The sequence below is a fragment of the Gopherus flavomarginatus genome, chromosome 11 (genome assembly GCF_025201925.1).
Source record: "Gopherus flavomarginatus isolate rGopFla2 chromosome 11, rGopFla2.mat.asm, whole genome shotgun sequence".
In the NCBI taxonomy this organism is placed as follows: Eukaryota; Metazoa; Chordata; order Testudines; family Testudinidae; genus Gopherus; species Gopherus flavomarginatus.
The window spans coordinates 40,658,181-40,684,487 of NC_066627.1; the positions used below are offsets into that span (position 1 = coordinate 40,658,181).

At 44.7% G+C, this 26,307-nt stretch overlaps 1 protein-coding gene across 2 annotated transcripts; it reads left to right on the forward strand.

Annotated features, from left to right (window-relative positions):
* The first annotated feature begins 707 nt into the window (after positions 1–707).
* RBM38 (RNA binding motif protein 38) lies at positions 708–19,812 on the forward strand. Of its 2 annotated transcripts, none has more exons than XM_050918237.1 (4): positions 708–1,228; positions 2,465–2,588; positions 3,153–3,207; positions 3,871–4,066. In XM_050918237.1, exons 1-4 carry the CDS (start codon positions 1,061–1,063, stop codon positions 3,998–4,000), a joined length of 477 nt encoding a protein of 158 aa, XP_050774194.1. In that variant the 5' UTR covers positions 708–1,060; the 3' UTR covers positions 4,001–4,066. The 2 variants fall into 2 exon arrangements, with proteins under 2 accessions (XP_050774194.1, XP_050774193.1); XM_050918236.1 differs by lacking the exon at positions 3,871–4,066 and adding an exon at positions 17,684–19,812 and having other exon boundaries at positions 716–1,228.
* Positions 19,813–26,307: the final 6,495 nt, after the last annotated feature.

A 26,307-nucleotide genomic window follows, 5' to 3' on the forward strand; every position in this document is an offset into this window, starting at 1 on the left:
GTCTCAAGCCCAAATGGAGCATTTGGGTACCACCATAATATAAATATTAACAATAACAATTAAAGGGTTACCCTTTTTTATTTGCCTCTTTGGAGGTGTCACACACACACAAAGTCTCTCTCATCTCTCACATAGGCAGACAGTCTCTCTCTCTCATCTAAACAAGCAAATTTAGCGAAACCCAATGATGTGGAAAAATATCTATTTCCCAGTTTCTCCCCATCTCTCTCTCTAGCTCCAGCTTTAGGCAATCAGTTATAAGCTAGCTTTTGCAAAACATTTCGAGAGAAAATGATGCATCATCTGCTGCGTGTCTAAAATGGAGTAGATGCGAGGTGACCAGTTGCCCGATTTTATCGGGACAGTCCCTATATTTGGGGCTTTGTCTTATAGGGGCATTACCCCCATCCCCTGTCCGGATTTTTCACACTTGCTGTCTGGCCACCCTGATGGAGACAGATGTGTCCCTCTCGCGCTGACATGTTCGGTGGCCTTTGTTAATGTCAGTGGCGGCCTGGTTTGCTCCCGCCTCGCATTGTTATTTCACCGGTGGCTGCTTCAGTGGCAGCCCCTGCTCCACGCCCCGCCCCCAATCGACCCTCCCCGCCGCGGGTGGGAACTACAAGCCCCGGGAGCCTTTGCGCCTCCGGGATTTGTCTCCCGTGGGGAGGCGGGGCCGGAGCCCGGCTTGGGGGGCGGAGGGAGAGGATGGTACAAAGCCCGGCGCGGCGGCGGCAGGCAGGCAGCGGCCGCCTCTGTTCCCGGTACCCTGTGGGAGGTCATTGCACAAGCGGGGCTGGAGCCAGGGCTCTTCGCAGGCAGCGATCCCCGGTGCATGGGAGACAAAGCGACTGCTGCCGCCGGCTGCTGCTGCTGCGTGGGGGCCCCTGCCCAGCTCTGCCCCCAGCTGCGTGCGGTGAGGAGGAGGAGGATGATCCCGGCCCAGGGTGTCTCACGCCTCTTCTGAGCCCCTGAGGCGTTTGCTCCCGGCCGCCCGTGGCATTTTGGATGCTTTTTGCAGCGGCCGCCGCCCCTCGCCTCGCCCCGCGCCCGCAGCGCCATGCACACCGTGCAGAAGGACACTACCTTCACCAAGATCTTCGTCGGGGGGCTGCCCTACCACACCACCGACTCCTCCCTGAGGAAGTACTTCGAGGTGTTCGGGGACATCGAGGAAGCGGTGGTGATCACCGACCGGCAGACGGGCAAATCCCGGGGATATGGCTTTGTAAGTGCGTTCCCTTCCCCCACCCCCGTCACCGCCTAGGCAGGTGCCGCGGTGATGGGCGCGGAGTGAAACGCGGGCGTTAGCCGGGGCTGGTGCCCTGTTCGCTTCCTCATGCTGGTCCTGGCTAGGGTGACCAGACAGCAAATGTGAAAAATCAGGACAGGGGGTGGGGGGTAATAGGTGCCTTTATAAGAAAAATACCCCCAAATGGGGACTGTCCCTATAAAATTGGGCCATCTGGTCACCCTAGTCCTGGTAGCCCAGGTCAGGCATGTCCCAGAGGAGCCTGGTCTCTGGAGCTGGGGTAATTGTGATAGTAACTTGCTTTTCTGTCCAGTAAAGAGCGTGTGAGTTTGGGGACCCCCCCCACCCCGTCCCAGGGAAGAGAGCCCCTACCCCACTGAAACACCGTCCTCCCCTCCCCACTGTATCCCATTAGATTCCTCTAGTTGTTGAGAGTGGTTCCTTGCTGCCCTTTCTAACGCAAGGGAGAATCCCTCTGTATGCCCCCCACGCTCTCCATGGGCAAGACCTCCCCCTTCATTGCTCTGCTCTAGCACCAGCTGGCTAGCTTGGGGGTTATACAGGGCTGGGTGGTTTGGAGGCCTCTTCTGTGCAGAGCCACCCTCTGTTAAAAAGTTGTTTCCCACTTCAGATCTGTTTTTCTTCCTGCAGGACAGACTGCTGAACGCAGGAGAGCTTGGGTGAGGCAGAGAGTAACTCCCCCCTTCCCCCCCTCCCAAAAAAAAGACAAAGGCCCTTGATTGATAAGAACCTTCGGTGCTGGCTGTTCTGTAGTTCATTTCAACACCCCTTCCCCCACGCGTTGCTGGCTTGTTTCTTTAGAGCGCTTCAGTGAAGCACATTCTGTGCAGTTCTCAATTTCTGCATCTTCCTTATGATTCATGAGTATGTCCTTTGCTTCAAGTTTCCTTGAGCAGCCTCTGCTTTAGGGAGTGTTGGAGGGGAGGGGTTAAGTTACTCTAACAAATTGTGTGTGCTAGAGTGGAAAAAAAAATTGCTGGCCGATCACCAGGAGAGAAACTTGTAGGTGTTTTCAACCCAGTGCACAGGACCCATTCTTGTCCCTCTGAGTCTTCTCCCTCCCCTGCAAACTGAGATTTCAAGAAAGCAAATTTAACTCCTCACGCAAAATAAGCAAACTTCATCAAGCCCCCACTTGGTGTAGGTTTTGTGGAGAACCATTGCTACAAAACAGGTTGTGCTTAACACCAGGTGACTATGGCAGACAGAGCTGCAGCTGAGAGAGCATGCAAAGATCCCAACCCCATCATTGATGGCAGAAAAGCAAATGTGAACCTGGCGTATCTGGGAGCCAAACCAAGGAGTATTCAAACTGGTGAGTTCTCAGCTCTTGCTGTTTGAAGAAGCCTTAGTTGCAAAATGGGAAATGTGTTGGTAATTGATCTGAAGAGCCACACTGGCCCCTCAGTTTTGCCTGTTTAGTGCACTATGTAATTCAGCTTTCTCTGCTCCCTGTTTCCTTGGACCTTCCTTCTATGCCAAAATTACATGTGTATATACACCCAGCCTCACATGGTCAGGGTAAGGATATTGTCCCCAGAAGCTAGTGCATTTATATTCTTATAACCGCTATAGTATAATTGTTTTTACCACTCCACCTTTGGGTTTATTGCATGTTGTAGAAAATGAGTGCTTGTCTCTTCATATGAGTGAGTTTTTTACTGTGTTTTCCTAATTCAGAATTCCAGTCTGACCTGCATGTATGTTACATGAGTATATTAAAATAATTGTAACTCTAAAAAGTGTTCTGTTAAGGAGTTTAAAATGTTTTCTCACAGGCCCCCCCACACTTGTAGTTGTGCATGTATGCATTATAATAACTGCACACTACAGTGACTGCTTTTTGTTTAATACTAATGCTTTCCCCATGCTTTTTCAGGTTTTACCATAGGTGTGCAGCAGCTACATCCAGCCTTCATTCAGAGACCATATGGGTAAGTGGAAGTATTTTTTTATGTAGTTAACTTCAGTCAGTTTGAAGTCCAATGCTTGAATCAACTTCCTCATTTTTAAAATGTGTGAGAGCTCTAAGTCATAAAGAGGAGTACAGCTTCAGGAGCAGTAATTCAACTTCATAGCACTTTTCTTTTAGGCGAGCGTTGGAAAAGTTGCATAGCTTTTTTTTTTTTTTTAATTTTCAGTTTTCATATGACTCCTAAAGATCCTCTTTTCAGCATCAGCAAATCATCTTCATAAATCACAAGAGATTCGTTTTGTAATACATTTTCTTGCTGCTTGGCAATTCAAAGAATGTAGAAGACTCTAAATAAGTGGCACATTTTTTTGTCATAATATTTAAGGTGTCAAAACAGTCAAGAAAATAACATGTTCCATAGCATGTTTTTCGCATAAGATCTGCTCTCTCCATCTTGTTTCCCATGGAATCACACTTGGGTACAATTTTAGTCAGGGAAACAAACCGAATTGGAAACAAAGTCTAATACTTAATGAAAATAACATTAGGTCAAAAATTGATTCTGCACAGATGTTATACAGGGCTTGAATAGTCTGCAAAAGTGGGCTTTTGTCTGCTGTTTTCAATAGCTTATACCATCCAGACTCAGTCTGAGAAGTCCTCCTTTTTATATATCTAATAGGATCTGGCAGCTGCTCTGGAAAATACAAGTGTGCTTCAAGAGAACAATAGCTACTGTCATACTGCCTTCATTTAACTGTTTAATGATTGATGCCATTCTTTTTCACATCATTTCAGAAAGTGAATATTGATAGTGGGTGCACTTTGATGCTCTAAACAAAAACCCATGTTTTTAAAGTTCTTGACCACTGCCCTTTTGTAACTTTATATGACAATATAACTTTTTCTTTTTTGCTTTAACAAAACAATATTTTATTCCTTCCCTGTGCTTAATTCATAGTCTCCTTCTTTCATTCCTGTCCCCTCACACCTATATAGGCCCACAACTGTCTTGGTATTATCATTCCAGCCAGTGTATGGATGTAAGAGGCAGTATTGCCATAATAGTGCTCACACCCTATGCTGGGTGTGTATTGTTGAAACATGCTAGGTTTCTTAAATAGTTAAGTCTGTTCCGAAAGGACTGGAGTAACATCTGTTGTGAAAAGAAAAGTTTTTTTTCTTTTTATCTGAGGTGTGAAGAGCAGAAGTGTTTCAGGTAGACAGTATTTTTTTGTCTTAAAGCTTTGTTTGCATGTGAAATACGACAGCTTTCTCAGCCAGTGAGACCACTAGTAACCTTGGTATTTCTGTCACATGCACACTAGAGGCTTTTCTAAAGGGTGCACAAGCACATAATTAATGTGGATCTTAAAAACTGCCCTCAATAAGACTCTCCCCATGTGAAGTGTAAAGAGAAGGAATAATGCAGTGAAACAAACTAAGCTCCCACTGACTTCAGTCGGCTTTGGATCAGGCCCTAACTCATGCAAACACTCTTGTCATTCCTGTCCCTGACTCTCTGCCCAGCCATTTCAGCCATATAGGCAGGGCAAACAAAGATTCTTTTTTGCAGAGGTTTTTATAACTTCCTTTTAGCGTATGTATTAAGAAGTGAGAGACTGAACACGTGTTCATTGTGATCTACAGTTAGTGTTCCATTTAGGCCTCAGTTTCATCATTAAAACCAATGGGGGTACATTTAGTACAGATGACAATGAGCACTACGAATTATTTATCAGTTGCCAAGAGACCAGGAGGAAGAGGGAGGGGATTATAGATCTCATTTGCAAGCATCAGTAAACAAGAATTTCACTGCATTCTTCTTCGGCAATGATTTAATCACAGGAAACATGCGTTGGCAAAAAAGTTGTTGTACAGTTTACCTTGGTGCCATGAATTGTACCATGTTTCCAAAGCAGAGCGTCAGGTGTTCATTTGAGCAACAAAGTCTGATTGTCTGTTTTTGCCTCTTTTTCAAAGTAAAAGCCAATGTAGGGTCTAATCCTGCATTCCTTGATCACCCAAAAGTTCATCTAACACCAGTGGGATTTTTGGATCTATTATTCTTATAGAATTAGGCCCCAGTTTGTTTCACTTTAAGTTTTATTTAGTCATCTCCCACCCTCTTTGGTAACTGGCTGTCTACTGTTCAGTGACTTACGAATATTACATAAATAAGCAACTTGCTTCTAAGCTACCTACATATGTGGTACAGGGGCAAAACACACTTCCAATGCTGTGCCACTCGCAGCTATCCCTATTAAAATGCTGATGTTCCAATAATGGAATGCTGGGATTTAGAGACCACTGCCATAGTCCTCTGCATCTCAGATGCTGCCGCAGAACACAGCAATGAAGTGGTTTGTGAATAATTTATTAAATGCTACACAATGAACTAGTTTTTAAAATTAACTTCAGAATCATGCTGAAGAGAATGCTGAGTAGCGAAGGCCCAGAATGCAGAATGATGGGGGCAGGAGCTTATTGAACTTAAAATGAACAGAACTGTTTTCATGCAGGTTTAAAAACCCCAAATACCCGTGAAAGGTAATGTTTTTGATAGCTTTAAATTTAAACTGTTCTTGGCACTGCTGGGGACCCAAAAGCAGCTGCAGCGTTAGGCTAGGGCAGTGCCTCTCAAAGTGGTGGTCTGCGGACCGGTGCCAGTCCGCGAGCCATCGACTGCCGGTCCCTGGCGAGTTTCCTCATGAGAACATCGAATAGGATGATATGGCAGCGGTCTCTGGCACATGGGGTGGGGCAGAGAATTGCCGGTTCCCCACATCAGATAGCTTGAGAAGCACTGGGCTAGGGCATACAGAACAGAAAGTGAAACTAAATCAGCTTCTCTGCTCTTAATTCTGTTGAAGCAGCAATGCTAACCAATAAACAAACAGCACAAAGGGGAAAAGCAAACTTAGATTTTTTTTTTTGAATTTTCAAATTCTAATCTAAGATTTTAATAACACAAGCACAGCAATATTTTCCTAATTTTTGAGAGACTCTAAATATATGGGCACGATTTTGCACCCACCAATTGTTCCTGCAACTAACAGGCTTAGTTTGTAGAATTGACTCGATTGGCTGTCTTGTTTGTGGCAAGTCGGGAAGCTAGATGTCTTGAGTTCCATGAATTTGTGCCTGCAGTTATCTGTGGGCATGCATGATTATTTGAAGACATAAAATTGCACTCATGCGACCAGAACATGTGGTGAGGCAACAATTGGAGCTGTTTTTGTTGCTACAGTGTCCTTTTAAAAAATTTTTCACAAGAACATCTGAGACTTTTTATAAAAAGCAATGAGGGGCAACTGTGTAGATTGTTTGACAAGAAACATTCAGGGCAGCTGCAGTGTGGTGTATGCAACTGGCTTTAAGTTATCCTTTGTGCCCCTCTGATCTAGGTGCTGCTGAGTATCAGCCTTTCATTTGGCATAAACTAGAACAGGGCATAGGGCATACCTGGCTACATCCTCTATCCCCAGCCATGCCTCTTGCTCTGGTCAGCAGCAGTGTGTGGCATAAGCACTGCTACAGCTGCTCTACCACCTAATAGAGGGCTCCTTAGGGGAAAATCTTCCTTTGGTGGAGCAAGCCGGCTTTAGGGCTGCTTTCTGCACTGTTGGAATATTACAGAGATGGTTTAATGCAGCAGGATGTGGCCCACTGAGTAAAATACCTGTCCTAAGTGGGTCTGATGCCAGCTATTGAGCCTGATTCTCCATTGCCCAGCACCCTGTATAGTAACTTATCTCAATGCAAAGTGGATTGGCTTGCACTCCTGTAAGTGACTACACAAGGCAGAGGCTAATGGAAAATGAGGCACACTGCATCCAGTTGTGTTGGGCCTGCTTGCTCCAGGTCAGCATGCTGTCACTTTTGCCTTGAAATAGTTAGATCTCTTTGGTTTCTTTCACAATCTGCTGCTACAACCAGGAAGTGAAGAAAGTCTCTTGATAGTTATCCTTAATGCCCGTTCAATTGGGGTGCAAATAAAAAGAAACAAGCTTTTCTTTTCTGTGTGGTTTTGCTGTTTCAAAGTCACACACATTCCTTACTGTGGTGCCTCCCCATGCTCTGGCTTCCTGTTGTACAACTCATAAGAAAACACCCTGCTGCAAGACCCTAGGCTGCTCTGTCAGTCACAAGCTGCTCCTGTGGGGTGGCTCTCACAGCACCTGTTGTCTCTGTGCCAGTAACATGAAAGCTTTTGGGGGGATTTCCAAAGAAATAGTCAAATCCAAGTGGCTTCAGCTGTTAATTCCCAAGCATGGCTGTTGAGGCACAGGCCAAACAACTGCCAGTCAGACAGGCTCCTCTTGAACTGAATGCCTGTAAATACACACCTAAACTGTACTGCTTTACCACCTTTGAGACGAGTGTGTAAAAGGAGCAAAGATTCAGAGTGCACTTGAGCACCATTCTGTTCTCTTGGGCCCAATTCATCATAGCCCTGCATTTTGTGTGGTTGCTTTCACTAGTGCAAAGTGAATGCATAAATACTGCCTTCTCATCTGATAGCATCTTTTGTTTCTTTTGCACTGGGGGGGGGGTGCGGGGTAAATGACTGCTCAAAGCACAAGGCAGTGTCTGGCTTGTTGTTTCATGAGCCACATTCTTTATTCCACTACACTCTGAGCTACTCCACTAAGTCACTGGAAGAGTCTATCTAATCTATAATATAAATTCTGCCTCCACTCTTAAATGTGAGAATAGGGGCTGATCTCCGGTCTCATACTGACGTAATGGCTTCAGTTGCATTACCCTTGATTCTCACCAGTGTGAGTGAGAGCAGTCTCTTTAGCAGTGGAGAACCGAGCCCTCCCACCTTGTGCAGACATTTACCCACATCTGGGCTAAGTGGTTACAAAATGCAACCATTCTGATCTGGTATTTAATACACCTGAGCCAAATGTAGTATTTACACAGGGTGTCTTCAATATTGTGAGACTTCCGAGTTTGAGAGGGTTTTTCTTTGTCTTCACTGTCATGTGATTCTTGTTTTGTCCAGACATTCTCTTCAGCTCTGAGTATTTTTAAGCCTGCTTGTCCAGAACTATTTCTGGTCCTGATAGAGCGTCTCTTTGAGGAGTTTTCTTGGGTGTGGAGGAAGCAAGATGTGCCAGGCTGAACATGGCCATAGCTTTATCCTCTACAACTGGGTTTTGAGCTCATGTTGTGGGTTGAGCTGAGAGAAGAGGATTAGATCTTTGTTAGGGGATGTGCTCACCACGTATGGTTATGGTTTGTCACCTCTTTCATACTTCTGCACTAGCTGTACATCCTGGGAGTAGGTGTGGGTGGCGTCTCTTTTTCCACCTGTTGCATTCTGTGGGATCTGTTTTCCTGGACCTTAGTGAGTTTTTTTTGTTCTACTATAATCATTTTCTAGAGGGTGGTTGTATTTTTGTTTTTCCATCATAACATAATGAAGCAGTTGCATCTTGAACTTGTCAGCATCATAAAGTAATGATGTATTGCTGAGCCATGTGGGTTTAATACCCCCTCCCCAAACTGCCTAGCCTTTCAAAATTAGGTTAAGTGGGAAATCATTGATTTCTTTTGTTGAACCCAGCTCTGACACTTTTCATTCTCTCCAGTGGTTTTGGTAGCCTTTTGTGCCAATTATGTGGCCAATAGTAATAGCGTCAGGTCCTATTGTGTGCATGTTTTCCACTCCTTTCCCCATCCCAGTCAGTGATGCTGGCATGTAGCGCTTTTCTGGTTTTCTCCCAGAGTTGCAGCATAATCCCAACAAGGAAGCAGTAAACAGTTACTGACATGCTCAGCTTTCTCAGACTGCTGTGTAAATCTTCTTGCTGAACCGAAGGAGGAAGAGTGTAAGACAGAAAGGAGGAGGCCACAGAGAGTGTTCCTAAGATGTGCCTTGATTTTGTTAAAGGCAAATGAGTTACAATAAAACACCTGCTAATCTTTAAGGCCACATAGAGGGCACTTAAGGCAAATCATATACATGTAAGGAGAGAATTATTGTTGAAGCATTTGTAGAATATCTGTCTCTGTTTGGATCTCACTTGGTAAGGGCAAAAATAACCACAGAAGATGCTGAAGTAAGAGTGTTCCTAGACTTCCTTTCTCAGTGCTAACTTTAACAAGCTGTATGTAGGAGATTGGAGAAGTTTGGTGTAAGGTCACTGGTTCCAGTCCAACCCACAAAAGTAGAGACTAATTGGTTGTTACCATCTGAAGATTTTTCTACGCGGCCTATGTGGAATGAGGTTGCTGGTCAAAGTCGAATTCCTGGTGGACTGATGCCTACAAAATTTCCACTGATGTTGGGAATCCTTGGCAGTCGCAACAGAGAAACCAGAGACTCAAGTATGATATCTGAACTGTGCTTCACCCCAAAGATCGATTGTGGTTTGTGTGTGTTTTTTTTTTTTTCCTCCAGCTCAGTATTAAAGAGGGGGGACAATTTTGTCCCACTGAAGTGGGACTCTTGATATGTGAGTTCAATTCCTAGCTCCACCAGTCTTCCTGTGTGGCCTTGAGTGAGGCACATAGGCCCCCATCCCGCAAATGTTTGCGCACATGCTTTGCTTTAACCCTGGGAATAGTCCCATTTACATGAGTGCTTGATGGTCCAGGGCCTATATTTTGGTCTTCCATTTCTCATTTGTACAATAGGAATTATACAGTCTTTAAAAGCTGTAAACTCTTAGAGCAGGGACTGTCCTTTGGTAGGTATACATACAGCAGCTAGTGCAGGATGGTGATCTCGGTGGAGGTGTCTAGGTGCTGCTGTAATACTATTGCTACTAAAAGCAGGAGGTCCATTAGCATCCCAGAACCAGGGGATGGCACTGGGGTATGGGATGGCCAAGGAAGCCTTCAGTACTATTTAGAACAATGACTTCAGTCTGCAGGGTGCTCAGACTTGCAGCTTTCAATGCACTGAACCCAAGGGATTTATCCTTTAAACATGTCCCTTAGCTGCTGAGCAGTCAGCCGGAATGAAAATAGAGAGGCCCGGTTCCAGTGGCCAGATGGCTTACGCCTGCACTTGTTGGCAAACGCCAAGGGCTCTGTTTTTTTTTCTTTCCTCAAGAAATAAGGAAGCTGTTTGGCCAGTAGCACTCATATGCTGATCTTGCAGCTGCCAGGCTCCCTGTATGTTGTGTTCTCAAGCAATAGGCGACTTGGCATTTCTGTGCTAAACCTCCGAAGCAGGGTCATGCCTCTGATGTGATCTTAACATGTGCTGCTGATTCTTTAACTGCTTCAGCAGCACTGTTGTCTACCCCATAGGATGGGGGCTTGTCTTATAGGGATGTTGTCAAGGTCGATTGGGAGGCCCACTGTATCTTCTACCTTTTTATTTCTGGTCTGTGTACAAAGGGCTGTGTAGGAAGGCTGTTCCTAGAGAAGGGGGAGGATGGTGAAAAATAGATGAGTTTCCCTCTACCAAGCAAAGCCCAACTTCATGGCTTCTTTGGGAGCTAGTGCTGAGCAGGATGTGGGAGTGAAAGAACCACCCACCTTCCTCACTGCTTCCCCCGAGCCTGTCTCCTCTACTCTTAAATCTGTGCAGCACACCCAACTTACGAATGGCCCTGTTTCAATCCTGCTGCATGGCTGGTGGCAGTGGGACTGCAAGGGTTTAGAATAGTCCTGCCCGCTTGCTATTATGGAGCGCTGCTGGGTAGGGAGAGCATCCTGGGCAGCACGCAGTATAGTCGGCACTCTTCCCTAGCAGCTTGAGAGGCTAGTCAGCCAGCTGTCTTGCCTCCTTCCTGGATGACCCTCAGAATACTGCCATCAGCTAGCGGCCTAAAACAAACCCAGCCTACAGTATTCTGAGCACCATATCCTACAGTAGTGATGCTAACAGGGGGTGTGGGTGTGGCTATAAACGCTCCCAGGGAGAATCCAACAAACTGGAGTTCTTCAAAGTAAGCCTCGTAAAGGCGAAATGACCCAGTCAGCACATTGTGTAGGGTTGTGTAGTTTTTTTGTTTGTTTGTTTTTAAAGCCTGTTTTGAATGTATTGGAAGCTACATTTGATTGAACAGAGTAAAGATGCATCTTACATTTAAGCCCTCCCTAAAATGTTCAAATATATAAAGTGTTTCCAGCATGAACTAAATTGCAAACAAGCTATATTCATCCTATTATTTACTTATTATATTTTGCAGAATAAAATCAAAAGCTAAGTCTGTGTCCTCCTCTGACTCTATAACCGTGTCTCTTGTCTTTTAATTTTGGCTATTGGGGCAGGTGTGGCATTGTGCCAGATAGTTAGGAACATTGAGTTAGCGCCTTGATCCTGATCACCAGCCATCTCACGCTGCCTTTGGCCAAAGGCACAAAGCAAAGCCCTTGATGAGTCTCTCCAGCAGGCACCAGTGATTCTAATTTTAGGTTTGACCATGTTGTTCATTGTTCTTCAAGTGTTTTGTGGCCTCTACCAGTGTTTAATCATAATACCCTAAAGCATCTCATATTGTTGCTAGTCACAAGATGACTCTCTGTGATGACAATTGCTGATCACTTCACGATTTATAATCGCTCTGTGTACTCTGGATGAAGTTCATTTCTGGCTTTCAGAACTCTTGGGGAGGCATTAAAGTCTGACTTGACCTATATTTTTCAAAATTACATTGACATACCTGGATAACAGAATTCCACAGCAGGAGAATAAGAATCTTAAAATACCACTTTAAAATGTAATCAAATTATCCAAGAAGTCTTTTGATGAACTACACAGCTTGTTCCATTTTTACCATGATCATGGACAGTTGCTACTTGCAGAAAAGATGGACATCAAATGCAAATTGTGTGTGTTCAGCAAAGCTTTAAAAGGCTTATGAACAGCCTTCCTTAAAAATATGAAAATACAGCTTGAGACCACTTGTGACAAGTAGGCCAAGCCAGCAGATAACTTCATCACCTTGCACTTGATTTTGTTGTAGTTGCTAGTAATTAAAGCTGACCTTATCTTGGTTTGTAAGTGGGGTTTTTTTAATCCAATAAATGAGTTGCTATCTGCTCATCCAATTAAAGTCCACTTGACAAACTCTGACTGAAATGTCTAGCTACAATTTAAAACTGCCAGTGGTCCCTTTAAATAGAAGTGGATCCTGGAGTGGCTGTGTGTGATTTTTGAACATAATAAAAGGTGTTTAGCATGCATTAGTACATGTGCTGGGCTGGGTCTTGGCTTTGGAAAGGAAGTACAGAAGTACATGCTACTCAGGTCTTAATACTGTTTGTTATACAGTCTCCTGTTTGAGAGAAGCAAATACAAAAGGGAAGAAAATAGTCCAAAAGTTAGTGTCCTAGATCTGTTTATTGACCAGTTTATCTTGTCAACTACAATTAAAGAAATACTCACTTACAGAACACTACAATTTTTTTTTTTTAAGTAAGTGATCAGAGAAAATAAAGATGTTTGAGGTTTTGGGGGCGTTTTTAAGTTCAATCCTGCCAGATATTGAACACCTTCAGCTCCCACCAAAGTTATTGGGAGTTGTGGGTTCAATGCCTTGCAGGATTGGGTCCTTTTCTCTTAGGAAAGTGCACATACATCCAGCCAAATGGCCAGAAAATAGATGTGGAGGTTGTGCACACGCACATAGCATGCAATTCTGCAGTATGAAAGATTGTTCTCATGCATCTGTTGGTTCTGAATAATTCCTGGTCTGTTCTGTCCAGGGATACATTCCATGTGCAACACCAGCATCTACTCTAGTAAATTTGGTCTGAACTATGTCTGAAATGCAGCAAAGAGAATTGATGTCTGGGGACAAATATTTTCATGTCACCTGTAGACTTCCACAAGGGCATTTAAAAGCTTCTATCCCATTCTGTGTCTATGCTTTCAGTGAGCTTATATGTTGGAGTGTGGACAGTTAAGTCTCAGTGGGAGATGTCAGCAGCTTGGCCGTGAGTTCTGCATGCAAGTTACTAGGTGCTTGGGAGAGCTGTTTTTAACAAGAGAATATTTAGGACCAAATGCTCAAAAGGGGCCTCAACCCACAGCCTCTAGGTGCATACTTGCGAATTTGCATATGTGGGCAAAAATGTGCGGAGAATTGTGAGTGCAAACACAAGATCTGGGGGCAGGGGGAGAGGGTTGGGTTTGGTGTAGGCTGTTGCACTTGTAACAGGATTATTCAATTACTTATTGGGCATTCACTTTTAAAAATCATACCAAGCCCTTTCCCTAGAGAGACTGGGAATGCATTATTAGAAGGACCATAACTTGGATGGGTAGGGAAGAGAGTTGGTTACAGGTCCCTTCTCATCTGGCAGGAGCACTTCTTTGAAAGCAAACTCTTTAAAAAGAGGACTCATCAATAGAAGACTATTAGATCTGACCCTCTCTTCCCTTTGTCAGATAGGCTAGTGCAGGGGAGAGCAACTGTTTAATACTTTACGGGGTTTGGGAGAGATTGGTTTAAAAAAAACCTTTTTGAAACCAGAGATGGGCCAGCACCAGAACCCTGCCTCTGGGTTAGATTCAAATCTTCCAATCTGAACCCACCTTTATGGTTCTAGGTTAGGTTCAGATCTAGAAAGGGCCTTGTTCCTGGTTCTGAGCTGGGTACAGCTGAAACTTTGCAAGAGCTTGTGAGACTTCAACACTGTTGAATGTGAATTTGCACTTTAGTCCCGATTTTAGCCTCAAACTCCATCCTAACCCTAATTCAGATCCGAATTAAAACCAATGAAAAGACACAGGGAATTTCTAGCAGGTTCTTGTTTTCATCTACTCTGTTAGATGAGTGCCAGTGTCTAGAGACACCAGATGGATAGGGACATTGATGGATGTAAAGGCCATGAGGCTATTGCTTCAAGGGGGGATAGCTCAGTGGTTCAATCCTTGAGGGGCCATTTAGGGAACTGGGGTAAAAATCTGTCTGGGGATTGGTCCTGCTGAGTAGGGGGCTGGACTAGACCTTCTGAGGTCCCTTCCAACCCTGATATTCTGTGAGTAGATCAAGGAGTGGGTTGACCACTGGATTTGTGACTGCTCCTAGCCCTCCACAGATTTGAGGTAATAATCTCAAGTCTGCCTCACCCCGCTTCAAGGGGTAGTGCTGTTTCTGAATTGCTTTGCTGATAACTATAGCTCCTGAGGCAGCTTTGCGGGGGGGGGGGGGCTCTGCAATAGTGGTATGAGCCATTCACATTCAGAGGCAGGGATCTAGCTAGGAAAAAATGAAGTGTTGGCCTGAGAACCCTGCTTAAATGAGCCGTTGCTTATATTCCTGAACTGGGACTCAAGATGTGGAAAAGGCTCTGCCATGTTCAGATGGTCAGAATGGCAAACAGGAATATGCACTGAATAATTAGATAGGAGGAGAGTTTACAGCAACCCCAGTTGTTCTATATAGATTGCAGTATAGTGGAGTTACAGAACTGTCTAGTAGGTACTGAACAGTACCCAGTACAAGCAAGGTCAGAGGAACTTACACAAACAAATTAATTTTTGTTCACAAATCCTGATGAAACATCTTGCAGGGAACTCATTCCTGTCCTCGCAGAGGAATGTATTAGATTGTATGGGTCTTTTTCCACCTCTGTGTGATAATCCAGTGACTTATTGGCTAGGGGTAACATTTTTTGAAAGTGATTTAGGCACTTAGGCTCCTAAGCTTAATTGACTTAATGGGAGACTTTTTTGGAAAATAGGGCTTATGCTCCTAAGTCACTTAAGCACTTCTGAATCTTTTTACCCCAGATCTGTTTAGCAGGATTTAAACACTACATTTTTTGAATTACTACTTATTGGCTTATTTAAATATATGTTGGTGCAACAGAAGGGGGTATTTCTATGTAACAAGTTTACTGTAACGCCAGGTTTTTGGTGCAACAAACACTTATCTTGGTTTTTATTTTTCAAGGACGATCTTTTCTGCAGACCCAATTCTGGCCGTGCTTGAGAAATTGTTGGCCCAGTGAATTTCTCTGCAGCCTGTAAAACTGCAGTCATTTTATGCACCAAAGCGTTTTAAGATGTAAAATCAAGAATTGTCTAGACCAGTGTTGCTTGTAGCTGCAGATTCTTGGACATCTCCTAACATCCCTTGTGTGGGCCAGTTCAGTTTGCATGTTCAGACTTGCTTATTTGAGGGAAGGGGTTTTTTTATCTTTGTAGTCAGCAGATTTTAACTCACCAATAGGTGCTCCTGTATGAATAAACTCAGATTATTTTCATCCCAAAGGGTCTTCCGAGAGCCTCACTAAATTCTGCTTAGCAATACAGCCACATCCAGGATGTGACGTATCAACTGTTTAACAGTGTACAGCAGCACCACAGTTTAGGACAGGAAGTGAAGAACACAGTTTGCAATTGAAAGTGCAGAGTGAATACACAGGGACTGAGCTGGTTGAGTAGGTAGATGGTGATACGAGGTTCAGTCTGAAGTTTTTTTGGATTCCCATTCACAGTAAAAGACCTTAGCTCTCTTATGCAAATGGCGCCCAGCACTAATGATGAAATGGAGCCTTAAGTCCAGTCCATGGAATGATTTTCCCCACAGCAGGGAGTCTGTTTTTCCAAGGGAGGTTAGCACTGTGTAAAGCTAGGCAGCTCCTCTCTGTCATCTGTGTGCTTTTTTCAGGTACACCATTAGCAGAAAGAAAAGCAGCATAAAGGTCACAAATACTGAAAATAACACAAGTCACAGCTTGTTTTTGGGGGGCAGCAGCTTGTTGACATGGTAACTGCTGGGAAGTATTGCGCAAAGGAAAGCAAACAGAATTAATGTTTCATGTTTTACAATAATCACCACGTAGCTCTTCGCCCAAGCAGCCTGGCATTGTGGAAACACCAGTGTAAATATATTGTAAATGATAAGCTGGCATGTTAAACGTGGAAGCCCTTTCCTCTGATTATATCCTGGAGATACCAGTCCTTGCGTAGTAAAAGCATCCTGATAGGGGCTTAGGGATGAATAGCCTCTCATCCCTGTTTATAGAGGAATTCCCCAGGAAGAGGAGATCATGTCATTTTAATGGTGCCTTGGGAAGTGCAGAAGCTATGGGACTGGCCCACAGAGCTGGGAGGAGGGGTACCGAGCTAGTCAAGAGGAAGCACAGGAGCTGAGCCTGGGGGGGAAGGCAGCTGTGCGATGCCAGTCCAATATGGGGACACCCACCCCCATCCATGATACTATTTAAGCACCACCCATTGTGCCTGGTGCTGTGCAAGCCACAGATCGAGTCCTTACTCCTCAGAGCTTGCAGCTGGGCCAGAGAAGGCGGCTAAATTAACAAAGGGAGGTAAAAAGCAAAGCTAACACACTCTTCTTTTTGAGTCTGGGTCCTTGTGGAAGGAGCAAGCCTCTGGGAGGGTTGAACTGATGGCAGGGCAGAGGTCCTGGTGCCCCAGGCACACAGGACAGCGTGGAAGAAAAGAACAAAAGATAGTGAGGCTGGTATTGTTGAAGGAAGCACAATAGACAGGTCAGGGTTGTTTAGGACTGCAAAGGTGCAGGGACGTGGTGGGCAAGTAAGATTCAGTGGACCAGTTAGACACAGGTGACTGAGGGTTTTGGAGGTCATCTTGGCTGTGGTGTTGTGGAAAGACTGGGAGGGGGACTGGTGGGGATGATGCAGGTAGCTGGGAGGCAAGGGAGGTGGTTGAAATAGTCAGAGCAGGAGATGAGAGTTCATAGACAAGTGTGTTAGTGCCTGGGACAAATGGGGCTAGGTAGATTATTAAAAGGAGGAGTAAGAAGTAACATACAGGAAAGGAGTCTAAAGTGACACAAGGGAAGTGTGGGGAGGAGGAGGGTGGTGCTGTTAAGCAGTGGTGGGGAAAGCACATTAGAAAGTCAGTAGGCTGAATGAAGTTGGGCTGTGGTTTTTAGCTTGAGTTGGCAACAAGCCAGTAGACCATCCTGGAGTCAGATGCATTCACTAGGTGAAGGAGGTTTGTGAGTCACCAGCATAGAGGAGAGAGTAGAGACCATGACAGTAGATGAGATCACTCTGGGAGAGGAGGCGATGACCAAGAATACAGCTCTGAGGACACCATGGGTAGGAGCTGCCGAAGGAGACAGCAACACAGTGGAGGGGAAGGTCGGAGAAGTAAGATAAAGTAAGGTGATGGGGCAGATGGAAGACATTAGAGAGGTTCCAAGACTTCTTCAGGGAGAAGCCAGCGAGAACCATTTCAGTGGAGCGGAAGGGTTTTCTCCCTAGAGAACTCCCAGCCAGGTTTCTTTCCCCTGTCTTTGCGATTCAGTGGCAATACTGTAGTGGAAGGGGCATGAGAGTCAAGATTAGAGGAGCAGAGATAAGAGAGGATAAGGCTCAGCTAAGTACCCACTGTATAAACTTCACCTTGTGCTACTTCTAACCTTCAGGATTTTCCTTGCTTTAATTGTGCCCACCTTTTAATTACACTGTCACCCCAGCACCTGGATGGTGTTGGCAGACAGCACTGTCTCTCATCAGTGCACTTTGAGTTTATTTTTGGTGGAGGGGACCTGACTGACTTTGTATGTTTGACTCCACAGGCTCACCCCTCACTATATTTACCCTCAAGCTATCGTTCAGCCTAGCGTGGTCATCCCAACCCCCGTGCAGTCACTCACGTCTCCCTACATAGACTACACCTCTGCGAGCCAAGCCTACACTCAGTACACCACCGCTGCCTACGACCAGTACCCCTACGCCGCCTCTCCTGCTGCTGGATTTGTGGGATATGGCTACACAAGCGCAGTTCAGCAGCCCATCACAGCTAGCAATCCGGCAGCGCACACAACGGCTTTTGTTCAGTATCAGCCCCAACAGCTGCAGCCTGACAGAATGCAATAAGGGCCCTGCCCATGCGTTTGCCATGTAGGACAATCTTTTACAGTGGACGGATACAAACAAAAAAAGCAGAAAACAAAACCACCCAACTTTACTAGGTGCATATGAATACCTAAGCTATTTATAGTGTTAAGGACAAACCTAAACTCTTGCTGTCTGAGATGCTCATGGAAAAGGACTTCCGGTAAGTTTTTTCTTTCAATCAAAGCAAATATTGTCTTGAAGATGGACTTAAATTGACTGAAATGTTAAGAGGAAAACTACAGTTTCTAGCACACTTAGTGATCTGCTTCCATTGCCTGTCATCTTCTCAATCCCCCTCCTTCTCCCTTCCCCCCATCCATCAGTTGTTTCCTCCTTCCCTCCCCTCCCCAGATCAGATCTGCAATCCTCTCATTTACTGTTGAGGTACACAAGGTACTTGGAGAACATGGATAAAAAGCAATCGTATTTTTTGGTTGTACAAAAACTTTGTAATACTCAGATGCCTTACAGAAAAAAGAAGAGAACTATTTTTTAATATTTATTGCGATTGTATTCGCATGAGCTGTGAATTGCAGACAGAAGAATAGTAGTAAGTATCTGCCTTGTTTAATTCTCATTTTACTAAATTATTGTATGTAGGTAAAAGTTCTTAAGTAATTGCTGAATCACTTCAACATGCAAAAGGGAATATTGGCTTTAAGGAAAGCAGAATATTCCTTTAGTCAACGCACTGTAATATTTTCTTATTGTAATTCTTACTCTTAAGATTATCTCAGACTTAGGTATATTTTTAAAATGCAAAAAATAAAAATAAAAATCAAAAACAAAGCCCCCACCCCACCTGGAATACTGAACATATTGTCTACTATGATCTTTTGTTATAATGCTGCAACTTATGGAGAAATGGACAGTATTTATGTAAAAGTTACAGTTTTCAGGCTGTTGGCTGGCAAAGCTTAGGAGAATGTTAGGAATGGATTAAAACCTCTTTTTACGTATTTGAACAAATGGGTAAATGTAACATATTTTTATGCCTATGGTACAACAGCCAAATAAAGAGACAACAGACCACATAGGATAAGTGCATCTTTACAAGGAGGACAATAATTTTTTTTTAAACAACTCAATACTATGTTGTATGCTCCAGCCAAATAAATATGGTATTAAAGACACAAATGAAATTAGCTTGAATTGGATACACTGGGCCTTACCCTGCAGCTGTTGTGTACTTGATTTTGAGAGGTTCTGAGCCACCTTCAAGTCTCCTGGACCCCTCTCTGCATTCAAACTACAGTTTCCAGCAACTCCCATTGGAGTCACATGCCTGTAAGCACACCTGGCCCTTAGTTGCCCTGTAGGTTGTGTTGTCCATTGAGTCCAGTGTCAAGTGAGTATTTAGTGCTTCCTTTCTAAGCTGTAGCACTTTCACTGACAGTGTGCTGATGTCAGTGATGCCCAAGGTGCTCGGCAATGGAGGCTCGCAAAGACTGCAGTATCAGTATTGTCCTGAGGGGGTTTTCATGTAGCGCAGAGAAACCACATGCCTCTGCTAATGGAATTTTGCACAACTGATTCCATCCAAAAAATCTGATCTGCCAAAATTCTGTCTTGTGTAAGGTCTGGGTTTCTGAGGGCCTCTTCAATCAGGCAGACTAGAGACATGCTGGGATTTGCACTTGCCTTAGAGCCACCTTGCCTGAGGGCCTGGAGCCTTCCTCAGGTTGGCCACATGGTTCCATTTTATTTTCCCCTTCAATTTCCTTTAGTAATTTGGTTTTCAACTTTTGACCCTCAAAAAAAAAAAAAGCTGTTTTTAAAGTAAATAAAATGAATCTATTTAAACATGTTTAAACTTTTTTCTTTTGTTTTACCTCTGTAAACACCTCCATTTTTTTTTCTTATCTTGACTTTTTTCCTTCTATTGCTGGTCACCGAAAAAGTGAGACTTAAGTCATCCTTGTGTTTTTAGCACCACTATATGCTGCTGCTAAGAAGATTCTGATGCACAAAATCATTGGGGGGGTGTCAGGTTAGGGACAAAAGAAGTGGTGATACTCTGCCCACAACCCCGGCTCCCACCCATTATCTTAAACTAGCTGGATGGTTTTTGCTATACATTTTCAGCAGTAAAATAGGTTACAATATTAACATTTAGAAGGTCATTATTATGCTCCAGCGTGAACACTCCATTTAGACTTGTAGACAGTGTTTTACTCCCCTCACTGCTGTTTCAGGCTGCAGCTAAAGTTTCATACAATGTTGTTCCAGCTCACTCGGGTGGTGGGGAGAGAAGCATAAAGCTAGAACTTTTTTGTGTGTAACAAGTAATTAGGTTCTCTGGCTACTCCAGGACTTTTATGTGATAATGGCAGCACAGCACACCATAGAATACATTCTCAATATGATTCTGCGCTTAGGGGAAGGATCATGGCCTGAGAAGTCACTAGTTTAGAAATACTATAAGGGCAGGGGCTTATTTGGAAATATTTTTCTCCCTTAAGCCTTTTTTGTTCAAGGGGGTTGGTGGTTATAAAACCCAAATCTGTTGATGTGCAAGTGCCTCCTTTTTTTTTTTTTTTTTTTTTTTTTTTCCCCCTGCACCTCTGGTCAGCATTCCTTGTTCGTCACTCAAGCAGAGCTGCTTTGAATTCAATATTAGGAGTGCTAAATGTAGTCTGCTGTCTTCCTCCAGGATCTTCACCTAGCTCCCCCTGAAGCCAATAAGAAGAATGAGGCCCCTAAAGATTAATTTGTGAATGGAAAAAGCTGTACTACAATGTACCTTTTTGATAAAAGAGATTTTCCCATTAGCTCCAACTTCCTAACAGGTGCCCAGAACAGGAAGCAATAGTTACAAGGGAAAACTGACCCAGATGTCTCCTTTTCAATAGCTATTCAGCCCATTAGTATAGAAATATATTCCTGGATCCAGATCAGTTTTGCCCCAGGCTTATTTCTAGAAAAAGCCACATCAAAACAATAGTCTAAGCTGCCAGCTCCCTGTTTGTGAAAACCCAGCGGTGGCTTGGTGGGATAACAATGAACCACCCTGTAGAGCTTTCCAGGTGGAAATGAAGTGGTGACCCACACAACAGAAAGTGAAATGTTTAGCCTTTATCAAGAGAACAAAACATTCCCCTCACCCAGTGCCAGGCTAGAACCCCAAAAGCCCCCTCAGATCCCCCTGTTGGAGGGCCCGGTTCCAAATGCAATCTGCTGATGTAGGAATAAGAGGTTTCAGCCTCTTGATTGTTACAGGGTCCTGCACAGGAAAAGTCTACACACCTGCCAAGGTCCTAGAACATTCCCAGTCTCTAATGTAACTTTCATTTGGAAGCTTCACCCAGAAAGAATGACTTTTCCTCTTCCCCTGGCCTTTGGGATGATATCGCCACAATGCAAAGCAAACCTAGAGCCAGTGTATCTAAATGGGCTTATGAATAAGGGCTGAAACTGGGCAGTGGCTTCCTCTCTCTCAGGCAAGTTGTGTAACCTGTTCAACTAAAGTTAGTCTGCTCCACCTGTAGATTAACAAGAGCATCTAGCATATCCAAGAGTAGCTAGGAGCAATGTGTGCCAAACCGTGACATGTAAAAGCCGCAGGACTGACAGGTGTCTCTGTTTACCATGTACTGAACTGCTCTTTGACATTGTAAAGCTCTGGGAGGAGTCTGATGCAATATCCTAGGTGTGTATTTGCATGCTGGCTTGCTAATGGGAAATGGAGGCATACCACTGAGTACTATAAGAGTTTTAAAATGGGGGATGGGGAGGGCCCACAAGACTGCAGGAGTGGAGGGTGTGCGGAGAAGACAATGCTAGGAAGAAGCTGTAGTGGAGGCTACTTTCAAGTGAAGCTAAGGGGCTACCCCACTCGTTCAGGGCTGCTTGGGGAAGTTTATGAGCTCTAGTTTATGCTCAGAGTTGAGAAGTGCGGCTGGATGCTGAGAATTAAAGTGCACTTGATGGTTGCACTAAGATTTTTGTTCTCGTATTTGCCTTTATCAAGAGAACAAAACATTCCCCTCACCCAGTGACAGACTAGAACCCCCAAAGCCCCTTAGATCCCTCTGCTAGAGAGAGGACCTCCTGCACCATTTTTTTTCTGTGCTCCCTCCCCACTTTGACCCCTGGCAGATCTCCTTTCTCACCAGGGTCAAGGTCAGAATGTCACATGCCTGAGAAGTTACATGAAAGATCCCTGGTGTAAATGACTAGGAACTAGCGACTTCAGAGGCCTGAGCTTTGAGCTGTGTGGGTATACATGGCTGCAGCTCTTACTTCTAATGGGAGAGGGAGAGGGGCAGGATTATCTGATGGAATTTTCAGTCATAAAAACTCTTTGAACCTAGGATTCTACAAAACAATCAAGGAGATCAAATGAGGCCATGCTCATGGATTGTGGACACGTGCACTATGTGTACGAGACGAGAACTAACAGAGCAGTGTTCACAGCAGCTCAAGGGCCTAGAGGCCAGGCAAGTGCGAAGCTTTGGATTGAACAGCACCAAACTCTCACAGCTTGTCTCGTGATATTTCGATCTCAGCTGCTGGATGCTGTGGGAGCTGAGTTGTTCTCATGAGATTTCTCCCAGCAGTAGGCTGGCATCCCCCTCAAGGCTCAAATCCCACTGGAGTTTCTCCTTTACTAAAGAAAGATGCACCCCTCCCCCCCCAGATTTAACATGTGACGTCAAAGGGGTGACCCAACAACCCATTTTACTGCTACTGAGTCTCATTTTAAAACATTTGCTGCTCTTGATAAACTGCCTGGTGAAGGCAGTGGACTGAAGTCACTGCAGTCACTGGCCAGCATGTTTTATCGGGTTCAGACACTTGTGGAGACTGGATGTTTCCTGCTGGAGGCCTGGAGTTTGCATATCAGCCTAGTAACATTTAGAGACCGCAGCAACTAAATGAATAGCTTTCCTCACTCCCTGATGTATTAGCAATCCCTAGAGAAAGGGGTAGAGTCACAGCCATCCTGCATTAACCCATTCCCTGGTCTCTTGTGAACTCAGGAGACCAAGAAAACCAGGCTCAGGTTTGGGAGAAGCCCTGATGGGCTGTGGAGAAGTGTCAGCAATGGTGGTGGTTAGCTGAATGTGAAATCAGCCAGCAGCCACATCAGCTAATTTGTTCCAGATGCCCACAGTGCTCCAGTTGCTAGGGGCTTGATCTGGTGAGGTACTGAGTAGGTCCTGGAGCTGCTAAGTGCCCTTAACTCCCATGGTGCCACCCCAAGAGAAATAGATGCAATTTCTTTTATAAGATCAGAGCCTAGACAAAGGGACTGCAGAGATGTGGAATAGCAGCTGGGGTAAGGTGGTATATAATCCTATCTCTAGAACAAACAACTGGGAGTAAGGTCTCTTGAGTTCACATAACCTTTCTGGGATGCTGTTAACTTCTCTGTAGATGAGGTATGTCTGAAAGTGGAGGCATCCCTTTTGTCTGCAGCCACCCATATTTGCACAAGCAGGTGGAAGGTTTGGTGTCTCTTATCTAAAGATGCTTTGCCCACAGCTCAACCAGAGCCTGTTGAGAAGTATAACACAATAGTATTTTAACTTTACATAGTTGAGGGCAGGAAGTATTGGGGCCAGATGGAATGAATGAGGGTGGGATGCTAGTCTTAAGTACCATGGGATCCTTGATGACTGCAAAGAGCCAAGGACCTAGGTTATCAATTTCATTGAAAAACACAAGATGGTGCCTGTTCTCATCTGACTGGAACCAGGGTCCAACATTGATTCCATGGGAAGAGGAGTGCCCCCTACTGCATCTCCACCTCATTTTCCACAGCGCAATGAATCTTCCTCAGACATCTCCCAGGCAAGTACAGAGAACAGCCAGCCTTGCTTAGCTTATGAGACCAGTGCCCAAAGAGTTGAGGCCTAGAGGGGAAAAGGATGAGCATTTATTTGCACATTAATGGAGGTAACTGGGCTTTTGCTACAGTTTACCGGTTAGGCTCGAGTGCGTGGTCATGTTTTCACCCCCATGACACATACAAAGAATGCTAACACCATCTGTTTCATTTTCTGGCTGGAACTAGCTTTCCCTTCCTTTGTGCCTCCCTCAATCCTGCCAACGTAGAGATTCCCTTGTTTAAATATATTAAAAAAAAAAGCCTGGATTAAAAACCATTCCTAAAATAGGTTGAATAACAAAGTCAACTGACTCTGTTGCATTGTGCCCAGTGAATGGCAGCCATATATCAGGATATAGTTAAGGGGGGGTGGAGGGGGGCAGTCATGTGTTTTACTAGATGGTTCCTGGAAAAGTTTCTGTTCAGCCTGATAGAATGCCTGGCTGCTGTTATCTCTGCACTTGCACTTAAATGGATGTGCTGCGTCTGCTCGCCAGCTATGGTGGTGGTGGTGGAAAATTTCCTAAACTTTAAAAAAAAAAAAAAAATTCTCCTGTGGTACAATAAAAATTGGTTCTTCCTGTGACCTGAATAATAAACAATAATAAACAATAAATGGTAATCTAGGCTGTGCAAGTGTTCAAATCCTTGTAGTACACACGTTTAGAATGATGATATGAGCATTACTTGGCAGGGGGGTGGAGGTGGGGGTGAGGGGGAAACTGGCCTTGTTATTGAAAACAGAGCTGAAGGGCTGAGCCCTCCTATCTGGGAAACACTGCAGGCAAGGATTACACCTCTTCTCACGCCAGTCTCCCCCACCTTTTATTTTTTATTTATTGACATGGAACTTTTCAGCCTTTCTTCTGGTGGTTACAATACTAATCAATGAGGATAGGCACAAATCATCTAATTGGCCTTGGGGAGAGGGAGCATGAAGGGGGAGGAGGGGGAAGAATTGGAAATCTGAATTTCACAAACGACCCTTTTATTACAGACAGCTGAAGCCACACAGCAGATCCCAAACTGGGGGTGTTTGACATTTGCATCTGGCTCAAGATCTGAATTTGGAGCTTGAGTCTATTGGTAACAACACCACCACCAATAATAATAATGTGAAAATAGACCTATGCACTCCAAGGAGCTAGAGCAGGGGTAGCTCTGGGAGAGGGAAGAGTCTGTCTCAGATAAGGATACAGAGTGTGGGGAGGAGATTGAGGCCCACGCTTGTTAGAAATGTGCATCCAGTTGTGTGCCTAATTTTCACACAAACCTGAACTCAGTTATTATGATGGTGCACACAGCTGTAAATGCAGGAGCCTGACCAGTTGGATGGTTAAAATCCTGTGTTCACTATTGATCTCATTGGGAGTCACACCTGAGATAATGCACAGAGGGGGAATTTTCAGAAGAAAAGTCCAGGTTAGGCCACAGCTATGCTAGGAGCCAGCTGTGAACAGCTGATCGGCTTATTTAGCTATGAATGGTTGGTTGAGTCGTGGTTTCTCATGGCAGCAGAGTGAAGGAAAACTTCCACATCCCTGTTTCTATGGGGAGCCTTTACACGTCGCAGTGGAGTCCCGGATGTGGTTTATATGAAGTGCATGTGGCGCTCTCTTTGCATTGCTGCACAGGAAAGGTTTTTGACAGCCCGGTGATGATTAAAATAAAGGGGATGTACAACGGGGCAATAAAGCCACAGCAGGCCCTCCTTAACCTAAACGCCTACGGCAGGCAATAGAAATGTGGACTGAGCAAGGCTCCCAGGATGTGGCCCAATTAGTTTGCTCACCACTATTCCCCTGAAAAGTAACTTGCCTTTAAATTGCTGCAACCAATTCACAGGATGGATTAAAAAAAAAGCCAAAGCAGAGGGGTTGGTTCAAAGAGATTAGTATTATACCTTCAGCCAAGGACTTAATGAATGCAGGGACTTCCCAAGAGCACGTCTCTCATTCTGCACTCCCCCTCACCCGCTTTGCTCCACTCCTTTTGCTATTCAGATGCAGAACGATGCCAGTTCACATGCAGAAGACAGTCTCAAGGCATGGAGCGCAAGTAATCATTTCTCGGACAAAGGCGCTAAGCAAGCTGTGGCAAAGATCCTTCTCACTTCCTACGGCCCTGAGAGCAAAAGCTTGTCTGAAACTGCAGAGAGACAGTGCTGGTGTCTGCATGGGGGGGAGGGCAGTCCAGGCAACTGGCAAACAGTAAGCATAGGCCAATTCATTCTGTGCCTTGCAGGCTGAAACCAAACTTAGGGCAGAGTCACAAACAAATCAGTGGTAACAAAAAAGCATTGAGCCCCGAATAAATGAGACTCGCATTGGTCAGGTTTCACATGCACTCTCGTTTTGCTGACACATGGCCCAGGCATTCGGTCTGATTGTCACCCGGGTCCTAACTACAGCCGACAATACAAACCCCACATAGAAACCGGCTCTGCATTAACCCTGAAGCTCCACAGCT

What these genes read in the sequence shown, in the direction of transcription:
- RBM38 (XM_050918236.1), top strand. Translation starts at nt 1,061, where the DNA reads ATGCACACCGTGCAGAAGGACACTACCTTCACCAAGATCTTCGTCGGG. An exon ending in AATCCCGGGGATATGGCTTT is followed by an intron (nt 1,229 to 2,464) that starts GTAAGTGCGTTC and finishes GCTTAACACCAG; the next exon opens with GTGACTATGGCAGACAGAGC. An exon ending in ACCAAGGAGTATTCAAACTG is followed by an intron (nt 2,589 to 3,152) that starts GTGAGTTCTCAG and finishes ATGCTTTTTCAG; the next exon opens with GTTTTACCATAGGTGTGCAG.